Source organism: Oncorhynchus mykiss, chromosome 19 (assembly GCF_013265735.2).
Source record: "Oncorhynchus mykiss isolate Arlee chromosome 19, USDA_OmykA_1.1, whole genome shotgun sequence".
Classification (NCBI taxonomy): domain Eukaryota; kingdom Metazoa; phylum Chordata; class Actinopteri; order Salmoniformes; family Salmonidae; genus Oncorhynchus; species Oncorhynchus mykiss.
In genome coordinates this window covers 61,938,598-61,958,949 of record NC_048583.1, presented here as the reverse complement: position 1 = coordinate 61,958,949, position 20,352 = coordinate 61,938,598, and the positions used below count along the sequence as shown (strand labels likewise).

General features: G+C 47.4%; 1 protein-coding gene across 5 annotated transcripts in view; it reads right to left on the bottom strand.

Moving 5' to 3' along the window:
* The window catches only part of nin (ninein (GSK3B interacting protein)), an 84,976-nt gene that overhangs the window by 50,352 nt on the left and 14,272 nt on the right, over positions 1–20,352 (bottom strand). For all 5 annotated transcript variants that reach the window (XM_036955304.1, XM_036955305.1, XM_036955302.1 and 2 more), the window contains exons 2-4: positions 16,194–16,403; positions 5,944–6,049; positions 411–571 (exon numbers count right to left, since the gene is read on the bottom strand). In XM_036955304.1, coding sequence (XP_036811199.1) covers positions 411–571; positions 5,944–6,049; positions 16,194–16,382 — 456 coding nt within the window. In that variant the 5' untranslated portion in view covers positions 16,383–16,403. The remainder of the gene's footprint in view (positions 1–410; positions 572–5,943; positions 6,050–16,193; positions 16,404–20,352) is intronic.

The window sequence follows — 20,352 nt, the reverse complement described above, 5'->3', positions numbered from 1 at the left end:
TGAAGAATAACAGCAAGAGTTGAAACTGAGGTGATGAATATTAGTATATCCCTCCCTCCCTCCCTCCCTCCATCCATCCCTCCCTCCCTCCCTCCATTCATCCATCCATCCAATCATCCCTCCCTCCCTCCATTCACCCATCCCTCCCTCCCCCCATTCATCCCTCCCTCCCTCTCTCCCTCCATCCATCCATTCACCCCTCCCTCCCTCCATCCATCCATTCACCCCTCCCTCCCTCCCTCCCTCCCTCCCTCCCTCCATCCAATCATCCCTCCCTCCATTCACCCATTCATCCATCCATTCACCCATCCCTCCCTCCCTCCCTCCCTCCCTCCATTCACCCATCCATCCATCCATTGACCCCTCCCTCCCTCCCTCCATCCATCCATTCTCAGTAGGTAGGTGTTTACCTCACGTTTCCTGGGCACAGTAGAGTCTTCATGATCTTCTGGGTCAGTAGCGTTTGAGCTGAGCACCTCTGAGAAGTCTGTGACGGTGTCTATGAACTCCGGTGTAGAGTGTCGGCCATAGCGTTTACTACCCCGCACAAACTTAGCTTGGACTGTTGAGTCTGTGGAGAAGGAGAAGGCGATGAGAATGGTCCACACAGAAAACATAATTAAATCACGTCTAAACCTGTCACTACTTCTACCAAAGGTTCATCATTTAAAAACCTACATTTTGTTCTGTCAGGAGGAACAAAAAAAAATACTTTATCGGACACCGGGCTTTCAATGTTTTCACTTCCACTCAGACACAGACTGTGACTCAGGACACATCAGCTCAACTGACAGGGATTTGAAGTCATATTTAAGGTAGAGTGATTACCTGGTCCTAAAAGTTAACACGGATTGACCGGCTCTCTAACTCTACGACACCGATTTAGTAATCCTTCTTAAATAAGTCTTACCTGCCTCCTCTCTCTCTCTCTACCTCTACCTCTCTCTCCCTCCCTCTCTCTCTCTCTCTCTCTCTCTCTCTCCCTCCCTCTCTCTCTCTCTCTCTACACTGTCTTCTGACAACGTAACGCCACGTCACTCCAAAGCCCAAGTTCATTCACAGCCTCACCAGTCTTCTCCCCCTCCTGGAGTCACCCTCCTCCCCTCTCTTCCCTCCTTGAGTCACCCTCCTCCCCTCTCTTCCCCTTGGAGTCACCCTCCTCCCCTCTCCTCTCCTCCCTCCTGGAGTCACCCTCCTCCCCTCTCCTCCTCCTGGAGTCACCCTCCCTCCCCTCTCTTCCCCTTGGAGTCACCCTCCTCCCCTCTCCTCCCTCCTGGAGTCACCCTCCTCCCCTCTCCTCCCTCCTGGAGTCACCCTCCTCCCCTCTCTTCCCTCCTGGAGTCACCCTCCTCCCCTCTCTTCCCTCCTGGAGTCACCCTCCTCCCATCTCTTCCCTCCTGGAGTCACCCTCCTCCCCTCTCTTCCCTCCTGGAGTCACCCTCCTCCCCTCTCTTCTCCTTGGAGTCACCCTCCTCCCCTTTCTTCCCTCCTGGAGTCACGTTCCTCCCCTCTCCTCCCTCCTGGAGTCACCGTCGTCCTCTCTCCTCCCCCTTGGAGTCACCCTCCTCCCCTTGGAGTCACCCTCCTCCCTTCTCCTTCCCCTTGGAGTCACCCTCCTCCCCTCTCCTCCCTCCTGGAGTCACCCTCCTCCCCTCTCTTCCCTCCTGGAGTCAACCTCCTCCCCTCTCCTCCCCCTGGAGTTACCCTCCTCCCCTCTCCTCCCCTTGGAGTCACCCTCCTCCCCTCTCCTCCCTCCTGGAGTCATCCTCCTCCCCTCTCCTCCCTCCTGGAGTCACCCTCCTCCCCTCTCCTCTGCTTGGAGTCACCCTCCTTCCCTCTCCTCCTCCTGGAGTCAGCCTCCTCCCCTCTCCTCCCCTTGGAGTCACCCTCCTCCCCTCTCTTCCCTCCTGGAGTCACCCTCCTCCCCTCTCCTCCTCCTGGAGTCACCCTCCTCCCCTCTCCTCCTCCTGGAGTCACCCTCCTCCCCTCTCTTCCCCTTGGAGTCACCCTCCTCCCCTCTCCTCCCTCCTGGAGTCACCCTCCTCCCCTCTCCTCCTCCTGGAGTCACCCTCCTCCCCTCTCTTCCCCTTGGAGTCACCCTCCTCCCCTCTCTTCCCCTTGGAGTCACCCTCCTCCTCCTCCCTCTTCTCTCTGTCACACTGCCTGGTCTCTCCCTCCCCCTCCTCCTCCTCCCTGTCACACTGCCTGGTCTCTCCCTCCCCCGTTGACCGTACCATATTCTATGTGCCGTACCATTTTCCATGTTCTGTACCATATTCTATATTAGTACCATATTCTATATTAGTACCATATTCTATATTAGTACCATATTCTATATTCCGTACCATATTCTATGTTCTGTACAATATTCTATATTAGTACCATATTCTATATTAGTACCATATTCTATATTCTATACCATATTCTATATTCTGTACCATATTCTATATTCTGTACCATATTCTATATTCCGTACCATATTCTATATTCCGTACCATATTCTATGTTCTGTACCATATTCTATATTAGTACCATATTCTATATTAGTACCATATTCTATATTCTGTACCATATTCTATATTCTGTACCATATTCTATATTCTGTACCATATTCTATATTAGTACCATATTCTATATTAGTACCATATTCTATATTAGTACCATATTCTATATTCTGTACCATATTCTATATTAGTACCATATTCTATATTAGTACCATATTCTATATTAGTACCATATTCTATATTAGTACCATATTCTATATTAGTACCATATTCCATGTTCTGTACCATATTCTATATTCTGTACCATATTCTATATTCTGAACCATATTCTATATTAGTACCATATTCCATGTTCTGTACCATATTCTATATTCTGTACCATATTCTATATTCCGTACCATATTCCATGACCCGTACCATATTCTATATTCCGTACCATATTCTATGTTCTGTACCATATTCTATATTAGTACCATATTCTATATTAGTACCATATTCTATATTAGTACCATATTCTATGTTCTGTACAATATTCTATATTAGTACCATATTCTATATTAGTACCATATTCTATATTCTGTACCATATTCTATATTCCGTACCATATTCTATGTTCTGTACCATATTCTATATTAGTACCATATTCTATATTAGTACCATATTCTATATTAGTACCATATTCCATGTTCCGTACCATATTCTATATTAGTACCATATTCTATATTCTGTACCATATTCTATATTCTGTACCATATTCTATATTCTGTACCATATTCTATATTCCGTACCATATTCTATGTTCTGTACCATATTCTATATTAGTACCATATTCTATATTAGTACCATATTCTATATTCTGTACCATATTCTATATTCTGTACCATATTCTATATTAGTACCATATTCTATATTAGTACCATATTCTATATTAGTACCATATTCTATATTAGTACCATATTCCATGTTCTGTACCATATTCTATATTCTGTACCATATTCTATATTCTGTACCATATTCTATATTAGTACCATATTCCATGTTCTGTACCATATTCTATATTCTGTACCATATTCTATATTCTGTACCATATTCTATATTAGTACCATATTCCATGTTCTGTACCATATTCTATATTCTGTACCATATTCTATATTAGTACCATATTCTATATTCTTTACCATATTCTATATTCTGTATCATATTCTATATTCTGTACCATATTCTATATTCTGTACCATATTCTATATTCTGTACCATATTCTATATTCTGTACCATATTCTATATTAGTACCATATTCTATATTCTGTACCATATTCTATATTCCGTACCATATTCTATATTAGTACCATATTCTATATTCTGTACCATATTCTATATTCTGTACCATATTCTATATTCTGTACCATATTCTATATTCCGTACCATATTCTATATTAGTACCATATTCTATATTCTGTACCATATTCTATATTCTGTACCATATTCTATATTCTGTACCATATTCTATATTCCGTACCATATTCTATATTAGTACCATATTCTATATTCTGTACCATATTCTATATTCTGTACCATATTCTATATTCCCGTACCATATTCCATGTCCCGTACCATATTCTATATTAGTACCATATTCTATATTCTGTACCATATTCTATATTCTGTACCATATTCTATATTCCGTACCATATTCCATGTTCCGTACCATATTCTATATTAGTACCATATTCTATATTCTGTACCATATTCTATATTCCGTACCATATTCCATGTTCCGTACCATATTCTATATTAGTACCATATTCTATATTCTGTACCATATTCTATATTAGTACCATATTCTATATTCTGTACCATATTCTATATTAGTACCATATTCCATGTTCTGTACCATACGTACAACAATGACAGATCAAACACTCACAATTTAATTTTGTGAACCAGCCTGATGTGAACCATGCCTCGAACAATAGAGATCTCAGAAGACCTAAGATTAAGAATGGTTGACTTGCATAAAGCTGGAAAGGGTTACAAAAGTATCTCTAAAAGCCTTGACGTTCATCAGTCCACGGTAATACAAATGGTCTATAAATGGAGAAAGTTCATCACTGTTGCTACTCTCCCTAGGAGTGGCCGTCCTGCAAAATGACTGCAAGAGCCCAGAGGAGAATGTTCAATGAGGTTAAGAAGAATCTTAGAGTGTCAGCTAAAGACTTGCAGAAATCTCTGGAAGATGCTAACATCTCTGTTGACGAGTCTACGATACATAAAACAGGAATGGTGTTCATGGGAGGACACCACGGAACCAGGGCACCACCACCAGGGCACCACCACCAGGGCACCACCACCAGGGCACCACCACCAGGGCACCACCACCAGGGCACCACGGAAGAAGCCACTGCTGTCCAAAAAAAACATTGCTGCACGTCTGAAGTTTGCAAAAGAGCACCTGGATGTTCCACAGCGCTACTGGCAAAGATATTCTGTGGACAGATGAAACTACAGTTGAGTTGTTTGGAAGGAAAACACAACACTATGTGTGGAGAGAAAAAAGGCACAGCACACCAACATCAAAACCTCATCCCAACTGTAAAGTATGGTGGAGGGAGCATCATGGTTTGGGGCTGCTTTGCTGCCTCAGGGCCTGGACAGCTTGCTATCACTGATGGAAAAATGCATTCCCAAGTTTATCAAGACATTTTGCAGAAGAATGTAAGGCTATCTGCGGCCCCAAAACACAGAAGTAAATCAACAACAGAATGGCTTCAACAGAAGAAAATGCGCCTTCTGGAGTGACCCAGTCAGTTCTGACCTCAACCTGATTGAGATGCTGTGGCACAATCTCAAGAGAGCAGTTCACACCAGACATCCAAGAATATCACTGAACTGAAACAGTTTTGTAAAGAGGAACGGTCCAAATCTCCTCCAGACTGTTGTTACAGGTCTGATCCACAACTACAGAAAACGTTTGGTTGAGGTTCTTGCTGCCAAAGGAGGGTCAACCAGTTATTAAATCCAAAGGTTCACATACTTTTCCCACCCTGCACTGTGAATGTTCACACGATGTGTTCAATAAAGACATGGAAACATACCATTGTTTGTGTGTTATTAGTTTAAGCAGACTGTGTTTGTCTATTGTTGTGACCTAGATGAAGATCAGATAACATATTATGACCAATTTATGCAGAAATCCAGGTAATTCTAAAGGGTTCACATAACTATTTTCTTCCCACTGTTCATTCAATAATAAGCAACGAGCTCTGTTGACAAGAGCGATGCAGGTTTCTCCTAAAAGCTAAGGCATTGTCAAGAGAGAGAGAGAGAGGTCACATGCTTGGGAGACAGAGGACGTGAGCTCAAGGACCAATGAGGGTTTGTGAGTCGAGGAAGCTATACTGTTGAACAGTGACGTGTTTCACAATTCCACTCCTTCCTTACCTGGTGATAGAGAAGCAGGTGCTGTCTGCTGACTGGGCGCAGGTGTTTCTACTATGCTCGTTGATAACACCAGAATCAGGGCATTCTTGAACTGGTCAAAACCAACCTGCAACACAAAATACAACAGTTTTTCTGAATGTTCTCCCACAATAACATGAACAGGGAAAGACAAAACATTACTCAGATGATAAAATATTGGTCATGAAATTCCTAACATTGAAATGCATTGAATCCTGTGAATGCAGGATGGAGGACGGGAGGTGTCCCTGGACGATATGTCTAGGGAGGTGGAGGAAGGGGGTGTCCCTGGATGATATGTCTAGGGAGGAGGAGAGGGGGGTGTCCCTGAATGACATGTCTAGGGAGGAGGAGAGGGGGGTGTCCCTGGATGACATGTGTAGGGAGGTGTAGGGGGGGGGGGGGGGTGTGTCTGAATGACATGTCTAGGGAGGTGGAGGGGGGGGGTGTCCCTGAATGACATGTCTAGGGAGGTGGAGGGGGGGTGTCCCCGATGACATGTCTAGGGAGGAGGGGGGTGTCCCTGGATGACATGTCTAGGGAGGTGGAGGGGGGGGGTGTCCCTGGATGACATATCTAGGGAGGTGGAGGGGGGGGGTGTCCCTGGATGACATATCTAGGGAGGTGGAGGGGGGGGGGTGTCCCTGAATGACATGTCTAGGGAGGTGGAGGGGGGGGGGTGTCCCTAGATGACATGTTTATTGTTGAGGGGTAGGTCGTTGAACATCTCATTCCAAAATCATGGGAATTAATATGGAATTGGGCCCCCCCGTTGCTGCTATAACAGCCTCCACTCTTCTGGGAAAGCTTTCCACTAGATGTTGGAACATTGCTGCGGGGACTTGCTTCCATTCAGCCACAAGAACATTAGTGAGGTTGGGTACTGATATTGGGCGTTAAGGCCTGGCTTGCAGTCCGCGTTCTAATTCATCCCAAAGGTGGTCGATGGGGTTGAGGTCAGGGCTCTGTGCAGGCCAGTCAAGTTCTTCCACACCGATCTCAACAAACAATTTCTGTATAGACCTAACTTTGTGCATGGGGCATTGTCATGCTGAAACAGGAAAGGGCCTTCCCCAAACTGTTGCCACAAAGAATCATCTAGAATGTCATTGTATGCTGTAGCGTTAAGATTTCCCTTCACTGGAACTAAGGAGCCTGAACCATGAAAAACAGCCCCAGACCATTATTCCTCATCCACCAAACTTTACAGTTGACACTATGCATTGGGGCAGGTAGCGTTCTCCTGGCATCCACCAAACCCAGATTTGTCTGTCGGACTGCCAGATGGTGAAGCGTGATGCATCACTCCAGAGAACGTGTTTCCACTGCTCCAGAGTCCAATAGCGGCGAGCTTTATACCACTCCAGCCGACGCTCGGCATTGCGCGTGGTGATCTTAGGCTTGTGTGTGGCTGCTCGCCCATGGAAACCCATTTCATGAAGCTCCCTGACGAACAGTTCTTGTGCTGACGTTGCTTCCAGAGGCCGTTTGAAACTTGGTAGTGAGAGTTGCAACCGAGTTTTACGCGCTACGAGCTTCAGCATTCGTTGGTCCCGTTTTGTGACCTTGTGTGGCCTACCACTTCGCGGCTGAGCCATTGTTGCTCCTATACATTTCCACTTCACAATAACAGCATTTACAGTTGACCGGGGCAGCTCTAGCAGGGCAGAAATTTGACGAACTGACTTGATGGAAAGGTGGCATGACTGTGCCGCTCTGAAAGTCACTGAGCTCTTCAGTAAGGCCCTTCTACTGCCCATATTAATGTTACTGCACCAAACATCTTAGTTAGATGTAAAATCTTAGTCAGATGTAAAATCTTAGTCAGATGTAAAATCTTAGTTAAATGTAAAATCTTAGATGTAAAATCTTAGTCAGATGTAAAATCTTAGGTGTAAAATCTTAGTCAGATGTAATATCTTAGGTGTAAAATCTTAGTCAGATGTAAAATCTTAGATGTAAAATCTTAGATGTAAAATCTTAGTCAGATGTAAAATCTTAGATGTAAAATCTTAGTCAGATGTAATATCTTCGATGTAAAATCTTAGTCAAATGTAAAATCTTAATCAGATGTAATATCTTAGGTGTAAAATCTTAGTCAGATGTAAAATCTTAGTTAGGTGTAAAATCTTAGTCAGGTGTAATATCTTAGTCAGATGTAAAATCTTAGATGTAAAATCTTAGATGTAAAATCTTAGTCAGATGTAAAATTGTGTGACTAAGATCTTCTCGGCTAAAGCCTCTAAATTAATGACAGATTTCTTGAGTTATCTAAGACTATTTTGAGGAAGTTTATACTGGCTACGGCGTCTCAAGATGGACAAACAGTACTATTGCCGTTTTTTTCTCATTTTTCAAGCGGAGTTATTTTAAGGGAGTTGTCCCAGAACTGTCCCAGAGTCTGTTAGAACTGTCCCAGAGTCTGTTAGAACTGTCCCAGAGTCTGTTAGAACTGTCCCGATTATTTCTCAGTTGTTCTCCCTTGCTGTGTTGTTCTAATAGTGATTGGTAAGACTGGGGGGGGGGGGGGGGGGGGGGTCAGGATACAACTCTCAACACCAATGACTGTGGTCAACACACACACGCACACACACACCTGCTACCCTCCCCCTCCCTATCACTCACTCAGTCACTCAGCAACAGCCTGCCTCACACCCTGATGGTCAGCAGCAGGTCACAATAAAATTACAGGTGCAATTTAGAAATACTGTGAATGCTGTCACAACAGACAATGGGAACACTGTGAATGATGTCACAACAGACAATGGGAACACTGTGAATGCTGTCACAACAGACAATGGGAACACTGTGAATGCTGTCACAACAGACAATGGGAACACTGTGAATGCTGTCACAACAGACAATGGGAACACTGTGAATGCTGTCACAACAGACAATGGGAACACTGTGGATGCTGTCACAACAGACAATGGGAACACTGTGAATGATGTCACAACAGACAATGGGAACACTGTGAATGCTGTCACAACAGACAATGCCAGGAACACTGTGAATGCTGTCACAACAGACAATGGGAACACTGTGAATGCTGTCACAACAGACAATGCCAGGAACACTGTGAATGCTGTCACAACAGACAATGGGAACACTGTGAATGCTGTCACAACAAACAATGGGAACACTGTGAATACTGTCACAACAGACAATGGGAACACTGTGAATGCTGTCACAACAGACAATGGGAACACTGTGAATACTGTCACAACAGACAATGGGAACACTGTGAATGCTGTCACAACAGACAATGGGAACACTGTGAATGCTGTCACAGCAGACAATGGGAACACTGTGAATGCTGTCACAACAGACAATGGGAACACTGTGAATGCTGTCACAGCTGACAATGGGAACACTGTGAATGCTGTCACAACAGAAAATGGGAACACTGTGAATGCAGTCACAACAGACAATGGGAACACTGTGAATGCTGTCACAGCAGACAATGGGAACACTGTGAATGCTGTCACAACAGACAATGGGAACACTGTGATTTCTGTCACAACAGACAATGGGAACACTGTGAATGCTGTCACAACAGACAATGGGAACACTGTGAATGCTGTCACAACAGACAATGGGAACACTGTGAATGCTGTCACAACAGACAATGCCAGGAACACTGTGACTGCTGTCACAACAGACAATGCCAGGAACACTGTGAATGCTGTCACAACAGACAATGGGAACACTGTGAATGCTGTCACAACAGACAATGGGAACACAGTGAATGCTGTCACAACAGACAATGCCAGGAACACTGTGAATGCTGTCACAACAGACAATGGGAACACTGTGATTTCTGTCACAACAGACAATGGGAACACGGTGAATGCTGTCACAACAGACAATGCCAGGAACACTGTGAATGCTGTCACAACAGACAATGGGAACACTGTGATTTCTGTCACAACAGACAATGGGAACACTGTGAATGCTGTCACAACAGACAATGCCAGGAACACTGTGAATGCTGTTACAGAAGCTGAACTTGGGACACAAATAGGGTGCTTTTTAGTTTTGCGTCTTTTACCAAATAAATCTCAAATTAACTCCAGTAACGGTTGGCATTTCATTTCCCCGCTGTACCGTAACCGATCTGTTACCTCAAAACCGCAATACGTACCTGGGTTTGGTGAACCGTCACACCTCTAGTTATGAGTAATGTGGGCTTATTTTGGGGGAATCCATCCACCCAACCATACAAAACAACCCAGAGGCTACCTGCCAGATTTTGCCAGTGGGCAGCTATGAGTGAATTTTACCATGAATAAAGGAGGATACACGATAACAAAAGATTTAACCAATGTCATTCCTATTTCAGGCCGAACAAAGCAAGGGGGGATTTTTCCTCATCAAGCCCCCTCTCAAACAGACACACTTCACTTGTGAATGTTGATTAGCCTGGTTGTTATGACAACAGACACCGGGATGAGAAGGCCAATGAAAGGATCTAATTTCTCTCTAAAACAAGACGTCTAACAAAGCACCAGGAGACTGGCCCTGGTTCCCTGTCTGACTGGTTCTCTGGCTGACTGGTTCCCTGTCTGACTAGTTCTCTGGTTGATTGTCTGACTGGTTCTCTGGCTGACTGGCCCTGGTTCCCTGTCTGACTGGTTCTCTGGTTGACTCTCTGACTGGTTCTCTGGCTGACTGGCCCTGGTTCCCTGTCTGACTGGTTCTCTGGTTGACTGTCTGACTAGTTCTCTGGCTGACTGGCCCTGGTTCCCTGTCTGACTGGTTCTCTGGTTGACTGTCTGACTGGTTCTCTGGCTGACTGGCCCTGGTTCCCTGTCTGACTGGTTCCCTGTCTGACTGGCCCTGGTTACCTGTCTGACTGGTTCTCTGGTTCCCTGGTTCCCTGTCTGACTGGTTCTCTGGTTCCCTGTCTGACTGGCTGCCTGGTTGACTGGCTGACTGGCTCCCTGGTTGACTGGCCCTGGTTCCCTGTCTGACTGGCTGCCTGGTTGACTGGCTGACTGGCTCCCTGGTTGACTGGCCCTGGTTCCCTGTCTGACTGGCTCCCTGGTTGACTGGCTGACTGGTTCTCTGGTTCCCTGTCTGACTGGCTCCCTGGTTCCCTGTCTGACTGGTTCTCTGGTTCCCTGGCTGACTGTCTCCCTGGTTCCCTGTCTGACTGGTTCTCTGGTTCCCTGGCTGACTGGCTCCCTGGTTCCCTGTCTGACTGGCCCTGGTTCCCTGTCTGACTGGTTCTCTGGTTACCTGTCTGACTGGCTCCCTGGTTCCCTGTCTGACTGGCTCCCTGGTTCCCTGTCTGACTGGTTCTCCGGTTCCCTGTCTGACTGGCTCCCTGGTTGACTGGCTCCCTGGTTGACCGGCTGACTGGTTGACTGGCTCCCTGGTTGACCGGCTCCCTGGTTGACCGGCTCCCTGGTTGATTGGCTCCCTGGCTGACTGGCTCCCTGGTTGATTGGCTGACTGGCACCCTGGTTGACTGACTCCCTGGTTGACTGGCTCCCTGGTTGATTGGCTGACTGGCACCCTGGTTGACTGACTCCCTGGTTGACTGGCTCCCTGGCTGACTGGCTCCCTGGTTGACTGGCTCCCTGGCTGACTGGCTCCCTGGTTGATTGGCTGACTGGCACCCTGGTTGACTGACTCCCTGGTTGACTGGCTCCCTGGCTGACTGGCTCCCTGGTTGATTGGCTGACTGGCTCCCTGGTTGATTGGCTGACTGGCTCCCTGGTTGACTGGCTCCCTGGTTGACTGGCACCCTGGTTGACTGGCTCCCTGGTTGACTGGCTCCCTGGTTGACTGGCTCCCTAGCTGACTGGCTCCCTGGCTGACCAGCTCCCTGGTTGATTGGCTGACTGGCTCCCTGGTTGACTGGCTCCCTGGCTGACTGGCTCCCTGGCTGACTGGCTCCCTGGTTGACTGGCTCCCTGGCTGACTGGCTCCCTGGTTGATTGGCTGACTGGCTCCCTGGTTGATTGGCTGACTGGCTCCCTGGTTGACTGGCACCCTGGTTGACTGGCTCCCTGGTTGACTGGCTCCCTGTTTGACTGGCTCCCTAGCTGACTGGCTCCCTGGCTGACCAGCTCCCTGGTTGATTGGCTGACTGGCTCCCTGGTTGACTGGCTCCCTGGCTGACTGGCTCCCTGGCTGACTGGCTCCCTGGTTGACTGGCTCCCTGGCTGGCCACAAGTACCTGAGACACCCACCCTATAGAGTCAGACCAGAGCTGCTCTCTGAGGATAGGAGTAGAGCCCAGAAAGGTAAACCTGTATCCCACTAAACACAGAGCCTGTATCCCACTAAACACACAGCCTGTATCCCACTAAACACACAGCCTGTATCCCACTAAACACACAGCCTGTATCCCACTAAACACACAGCCTGTATCCAACTAAACACACAGCCTGTATCCAACTAAACACACAGCCTGTATCCCACTAAACACAGAGCCTGTATCCCACTAAACACACAGCCTGTATCCCACTAAACACACAGCCTGTATCCCACTAAACACACAGCCTGTATCCCACTAAACACACAGTCTGTATCCCACTAAACACACAGCCTGTATCCCACTAAACACACAGCCTGTATCCCACTAAACACACAGTCTGTATCCCACTAAACACAGAGCCTGTATCCCATTAAACATAGAACCTGTATTCCACATAACATAGAACCTGTATCCCATTACAAAAAATAGACAAGAGCTACACTGAACAACTTCACCTTATATGGTAGTCTGCAGTACAGTAGGCTTGTGATTCTACAGATTCTAATGAAAGTAAATATGATTATTCATGTTCTGAATCGTTCATTCTTTAACATATCATGAACATCAGCTCGGTTTCCATCCAATTGGCAACATATTTTAAATGCGAATATTCCAAAAATTTGCATAAAAACAATGTGCCCATTTTCCCATCAGAGATGTGTTTCCATCCAATTGTCAAACATATTTTAAATGCGAATATTCAAAACAATTTGCATAAAAACAAGGTGCCCATTTTCCCATCAGATTGCCTTGTTACCGATAAAAGGCTGTACGTAGTGCCCATAAACATACCTTTTGCGGTTAAATGACCATTTACCAAATAGAAAATACAAGTTAAATGGGTTTCTACTGATGCTTTTCTCACCCAACATTTATTAGCAAAAAGATAAATTAGCATATGACACAAGCTGAATTAAATGTAAAATGCTTTTGAAATGAACAAGCTGGGTTATAAGCTCAGAGCTCCGTTGACATTTCACAGAGATTTGCTTTGTGTTGGTGAGAAATCTTTGAAAAAGAACAGGACTTTCAAATGAATATTAAAAGCATATACACAAATAAGAAAATACTACTGTACCAGTCAAAAGTTTGGACACGCCTACTCATTCCAGGGTTGTTCTTTATTTTTTACTATTTTATACATTGTAGAAACCATAGTGAAGACATCAACACTATGAAATAACACATATAACCCCAAAAAGTGTTAAACAAATCAAAATATATTTTATATTTGAGATTCTTCAAAGTAGCCACCCCTTCGCCTCGATGACAACTTTGCACACTCTTGGAATGCTTTTCCAACCGTCTTGAAGGAGTTCCCACATATGCTGAGCACTTGTTGGCTGCTTTTCCTTCACTCTGCGGTCCAACTCATCCCAAACCATCTCAATTGGGTTGAGGTCGGGTGATTGTGGAGGCCAGGTCATCTGATGCAGCACTCCATCACTCTCCTTCTTGGTCAAATAGCCCTTTAACAGCCTGGAGGTGTGTTGGGTCATTGTCAAATCAAGCGCAAACCAAATGGGATGGCGTATCGCTGCAGAATGCTGTGGTAGCCATGCTGGTTAAGTGTGCCTCGAATTCAAAATAAATCACTGACAGCGTCACCAGCAAAGCACCTCCACACCATCACACCTCTTCCTCCATGCTTCACGGTGGGAACCACAAATGCGGAGATCATCCGTTCACCTACTCGGTGTCTCACAAAGACACGGCGGTTGGAACCAGAAATCTCAAATTCGGACTCATCAGACCAAAGGACAGATTTCCACCAGTCTCATGTTCCCCGGTCTAATGTCCCCCGGTCTAATGTCCCCCGGTCTCATGTCCCCCGGTCTAATGTCCCCCGGTCTAATGTCCCCCGGTCTCATGTCCCCCGGTCTAATGTCCCCCGGTCTAATGTCCCCCGGTCTCATGTCCCCCGGTCTCATGTCCCCCGGTCTCATGTCCCCCGGTCTAATGTCCCCCGGTCTAATGTCCCCCGGTCTAATGTCCCCCGGTCTCATGTCCCCCGGTCTAATGTCCCCCGGTCTAATGTCCCCCGGTCTAATGTTCCCCGGTCTAATGTTCCCCGGTCTAATGTCCCCCGGTCTAATGTCCCCCGGTCTAATGTCCCCCGGTATAATGTCCATTCCTCGTGTTTCTTGGCCCAAGCAAGAATTTTCTTCTTATTGGTGTCCTTTAGTAGTGATTTATTTGCAGCATGAAGGCCACGAGAGCCAGTTTCAGGTGACTACCTCATGAAGCTGGTTGAGAGAATGCCAAGAGTGTGCAAAAGCTGTCATCAAGGCAAAGGGTGGCTCCTTTGAAGAATTTAAAATATAAAATATATCTTGATTTGTTTAACACTTTTTTTGGCTACTACATGATTCCATATATGTGTTATTTTATAGTTTTGATGTCTTCACTATTACTCTACAATGTAGAACATAGTTTATAAAATGAGTAGGAAATGAGTAGGTTTGTCCAAACTTTTGGCTGGTAATTGATGTCCATCTCACTTCTATCTTCATTGTTTTATGTCCTGAGAATTTGAGAAGAAAGATGGGTAGTTCAACGAGCGAGTGAGCCTGTCAGGTAGCCTGTATTCTTCCACAGAATCCAGCCAACGGGCGAGTGAGCCTGTCAGGTAGCCTGTATTCTTCCACAGAATCCAGCCAACGGGCGAGTGAGCCTGTCAGGTAGCCTGTATTCTTCCACAGAATCCAGCCAACAGGCGAGTGAGCCTGTCAGGTAGCCTGTATTCTCCCACAGGATCCAGCCAACGGGCGAGTGAGCCTGTCAGGTAGCCTGTATTCTCCCACAGGATCCAGCCAACGGGCGAGTGAGCCTGTCAGGTAGCCTGTATTCTCCCACAGGATCCAGCCAACGGGCGAGTGAGCCTGTCAGGTAGCCTGTATTCTCCCACAGAATCCAGCCTAGCTGATGCAATTTTCCTGATTTTTGTCCACTTCCTTTCCTATGGCCTCCATTGATTTAGTCACCCTAATTCTGGCCTTCCTACAAGGGTAGAAACTGTTGAACGGATTATGATGAAGACATGAGGTTTGGACCATTGGTTTTCTTAAAAGAGGATTATTTTTATTTTTTTACCCATTGGTCAAAAAAATGTGTGTTTTTGATTGGACGCCGTAAACACTATCACTACCTCACTCTCCAACCCTGGTTCATTCAACCACCCAATCGTAAACACTATCACTACCTCACTCTCCAACCCTGGTTCATTCAACCACCCAATCGTAAACACTATCACTACCTCACTCTCCAACCCTGGTTCATTCAACCACCCAATCGTAAACACTATCACTACCTCACTCTCCAACCCTACTTCATTCAACCACCCAATCGTAAACACTATCACTACCTCACTCTCCAACCCTGGTTCATTCAACCACCCAATCGTAAACACTATCACTACCTCACTCTCCAACCCTGGTTCATTCAACCACTCAATCGTAAACACTATCACTACCTCACTCTCCAACCCTGGTTCATTCAACCACCCAATCGTAAACACTATCACTACCTCACTCTCCAACCCTGGTTCATTCAACCACTCAATCGTAAACACTATCACTACCTCACTCTCCAACCCTACTTCATTCAACCACAGCATTACGCTAAAAGATGAAAACAGAGTATCCTATATCCTGTGCTGTGGCCGGGGGAGGGGGATTTACACTGCCAGTGAACTAACAACACCAGTGAGTTAACATTAGTTAACATTAACATTAACACTAACTTAAAGCTGACCATATCCTATCGTCCTGTCGTCCTATCCTGTCGTATTCATTAGTGCACACCGTTGCAAAACCATTGCAAAACGTAGCAAAAATGTTTTTTTTTTTTTTATAATAACAAAAAAAAACCAGGTGTTTCTTATTAGACAAGTTCTGGTAGTCCCTCCCTGTTTCAGTCCGTTCTCCTCCAACCTTAATGAACAGGCCCAGGTGTAGGGGCTTACCCTGCCAGTGAGTGGGTCCTGGTTCTGCAGCAGGGCATGGAGCAGTGTGGGGGTGGAATCCTCCAGGTGCAGGGCCTGGCACAAGTCAGATAGCTCCTCGGGGCACAGCGACCCGGCGCCGCTGGCGTCGAAACTCTCAAAGACCTCCTTCAGACGCTCCTCGTACTGATCCTGCTGGCCGTCATCCATCCCATAGGACAGCACCCTGCCCTGGACAGACAGGTAAAGATAGAGACAGGGTTAGAACAGACAGCACCCTGCCCTGGAGACAGTTAGCACAGTTATAGGACAGCACCCTGCCCTGGACAGACAGAGTTAGCACAGTTATAGAACAGCACCCTGCCCTGGACAGACAGAGTTATCACAGTTATAGGACAGCACCCTGCCCTGGAGACAGTTAGCACAGTTATAGGACAGCACCCTGCCCTGGACAGACAGAGTTAGCACAGTTTTAGGACAGCACCCTGCCCTGGACAGACAGAGTTAGCACAGTCATAGGACAGCACCCTGCCCTGAACACACACAGAGAGTGAGATAAAGATCTCTCGCTCTCCTACCCCTCTCCCTCCCTCATATATATATATATATACTCAGCAAAAAAAGAAACGTCCCTTTTTCAGGACCCTGTCTTTCAAAGATAATTTGTAAAAATCCAAATAAGTTCACAGATCTTTATTGTAAAGGGTTTAAACACTGTTTCCCATGCTTGTTCAATGAACCATAAACAATTAATGAACATGCACCTGTGGAACGGTTGTTAAGACACTAACAGCTTACAGATGGTAGGCAATTAAGGTCACAGTTATGAAAACTTAGGACACTAAAGAGGCCTTTCTACTGACTGTGAAAAACACCAAAAGAAAGATTCCCAGAGTCCCTGCTCATCTGCGTGAACGTGTCTTAGGCATGCTGTAAGGAGGCATGAGGACTGCAGATGTGGCCAGGGCAATAAATTGCAATGTCTATACTGTGAGAAGCCTAAGACAGCGCTACAGGGAGACAGGACGGACAGCTGATCGTCCTCGCAGTGGCAGACCACGTGTAACAACACCTGCACAGGATCGGTACATCCGAACATCACACCTGCAGGACAGGTACAGGATGGCAACAACAACTGCCCGAGTTACACCAGGAACGCACAATCCCTCCATCAGTGCTCAGACTGTCTGCAATAGGCTGAGAGAGGCTGGACTGAGGGCTTGTAGGCCTGTTGTAAGGCAGGTCCTCACAAGACATCACCGGCAACAACGTCGCCTGTGGGCATAAACCCACCGTCGCTGGACCAGACAGGACTGGCAAAAAGTAGTCTTCACTGACGAGTCACGGTTTTGTCTCAACGGGGGTGATGGTCAAAGGAATGAGCGTTACACATTAGGCCTGTACTATGGAGCGAGATCGATTTGGAGGTGGAGGGTCCGTCATGGTCTGGGGCGGTGTGTCACAGCATCATCAGACTGAGCTTGTTGTCATTGCAGGCAATCTCAGCACTGTGTGTTACAGGGAAGACATCCTCCTCCCTCATGTGGTACCCTTCCTGCAGGCTCATCCTGACATGGCCCTCCATGTCAGGCAATGCCACCAGCCATACTGCTCGTTCTGTGCGTGATTTCCTGCAAGCCAGGAATGTCAGTGTTCTGCCATGGCCAGCGAAGAGCCCGGATCTCAATCCCATTGAGCACGTCTGGGACCTGTTGGATCGGAGGGTGAGGGCTAGGGCCATTCCCCCTCCAGAAATGTCCGGGAACTTGCAGGTGCCTTGGTGGAAGAGTGAGGTAACATCTCACAGCAAGAACTGGCAAATCTGGTGCAGTCCATGAGGAGGAGATGCACTGCAGTACTTAATGCAGCTGGTGGCCGCACCAGATACTGACTGTTACTTTTGATTTTGACCCCCCCCCCCCCCTTTGTTCAGGGACAAATTATTCAATTTCTGTTAGTCACATGTCTGTGGAACTTGTTCAGTTTACATCTCAGTTGTTGAATCTTGTCATGATCAAAGAAATAGGACAGATAGCACCCCGCCTAAGGGACACACAGGCAGAGACAGGGTTAGGACAGACAGCACCCTGCCTTAGGGATACACAAGCAGAGACAGGATTAGTGTAGTTATTTCATAGAACAGTACGTTTGACTGGTACTGTATATATATATATATATATATACACCCTAAAAAACCTTATGCAAGAGAATAACGAGTTCACATTCCAATACCAGTTTACAGCGAGACACTTACGATGAGGGTGGAAACATCCATCGTCTGAACAGCCCCATCAGCCTCCACCCAACACTGGGAGGTTGATCAACTGGCGCTACACACCAGAGTCATTACGTGGTCGAGTGGCAAGGCTTTTCCTAATCCAATCAGCCTTACCGGATGATGAGACAACCAGGCGTGCCACCCCAAATGACACCCTAATCCCTATTTAGCTCACTATCTTTCAGGGCTCTGGTCAAAAGTAGTGCACAATGTATTGGGAATAGGGTGCCTTTTGGGATACAACCGATATATGGATACAGACCAGGTGGATACAGACCATAGACTTATACAGCCATAGCAGGGGCCTGGTTGGGCCGTGACACAGTGACTTCTAGCTGGCTGGGCCGTAACACAGTGACTTCTAGCTGGTTGGGCCATGACACAGTGACTTCTAGCTGGTTGGGCCGTGACACAGTGACTTCTAGCTGGTTGGGCCATGACACAGTGACTTCCAGCAGGCTGGGCTGTGTTACAGTGACTTCCAGCAGGGTGGGCCGTGGTACAGTGACTTCTAGCTGGCTTGGGCCGTGACACAGTGACTTCCAGCAGGCTGGGCCGTGACACAGTGACTTCCAGCAGGCTGGGCCGTGACACAGTGACTTCCAGCAGGCTGGGCTGTGGTACAGTGACTTCCAGCTGGCTGGGCCGTGACACAGTGACTTCTAGCTGGTTTGGGCCGTGACACAGTGACTTCCAGCAGGCTGGGCCGTGACACAGTGACTTCTAGCTGGCTGGGCCGTGACACAGTGACTTCCAGCAGGTTGGGCTGTGGTACAGTGACTTCCAGCAGGTTGGGCCGTGACACAGTGACTTCCAGCAGGTTGGGCTGTGACACAGTGACTTCTAGCTGGCTGGACCGTGACACAGTGACTTCCAGATGGTTGGGCTGTGGTACAGTGACTTCCAGCAGGCTGGGCTGTGACACAGTGACTTCCAGCTGGTTGGGCTGTGACACAGTGACTTCCAGCTGGTTGGGCCGTGGTACAGTGACTTCCAGCTGGCTGGGCCGTGACACAGTGACTTCCAGCTGGTTGGGCTGTGACACAGTGACTTCCAGCAGGGCCGTGACACAGTGACTTCCAGCTGGGCCGTGACACAGTGACTGCCAGCAGGGCCGTGACACAGTGACTTCCAGCTGGGCCGCGACACAGTGACTTCCAGCAGGGCCGTGACACAGTGACTTCCAGCAGGGCCGTGACACAGTGACTTCTAGCTGGCTGGGCCGTGACACAGTGACTTCCAGCTGGCTGGTCCGTGACACAGTGACTTCTAGCTGGCTGGGCTGTGACACAGTGACTTCCAGCAGGGCTGTGACACAGTGACTTCTAGCTGGCTGGGCCGTGACACAGTGACTTCCAGCAGGTTGGGCTGTGACACAGTGACTTCCAGCTGGCTGGGCCGTGACACAGTGACTTCCAGCAGGTTTGGCTGTGGCACAGTGACTTCCAGCTGGCTGGGCCGTGACACAGTGACTTTCAGCAGAGCCGTGACACAGTGACTTCCAGCTAGCTGGGCCGTGACACAGTGACTTCCAGCAGGTTGGGCCGTGACACAGTGACTTCCAGCTGGCTGGGCTGTGGTACAGTGACTTTCAGCTAGCTGGGCTGTGACACAGTGACTTCCAGCAGGGCCGTGACACAGTGACTTCCAGCTGGTTGGGCCGTGACACAGTGACTTCCAGCAGGCTGGGCCGTGACACAGTGACTTCCAGCTGGCTGGGCCGTGACACAGTGACTTCCAGCTAGCTGGGCTGTGACACAGTGACTTCCAGCAGGGCCGTGACACAGTGACTTCCAGATGGTTGGGCTGTGGTACAGTGACTTCCAGCAGGCTGGGCTGTGACACAGTGACTTCCAGCTGGTTGGGCTGTGACACAGTGACTTCCAGCTGGTTGGGCCGTGG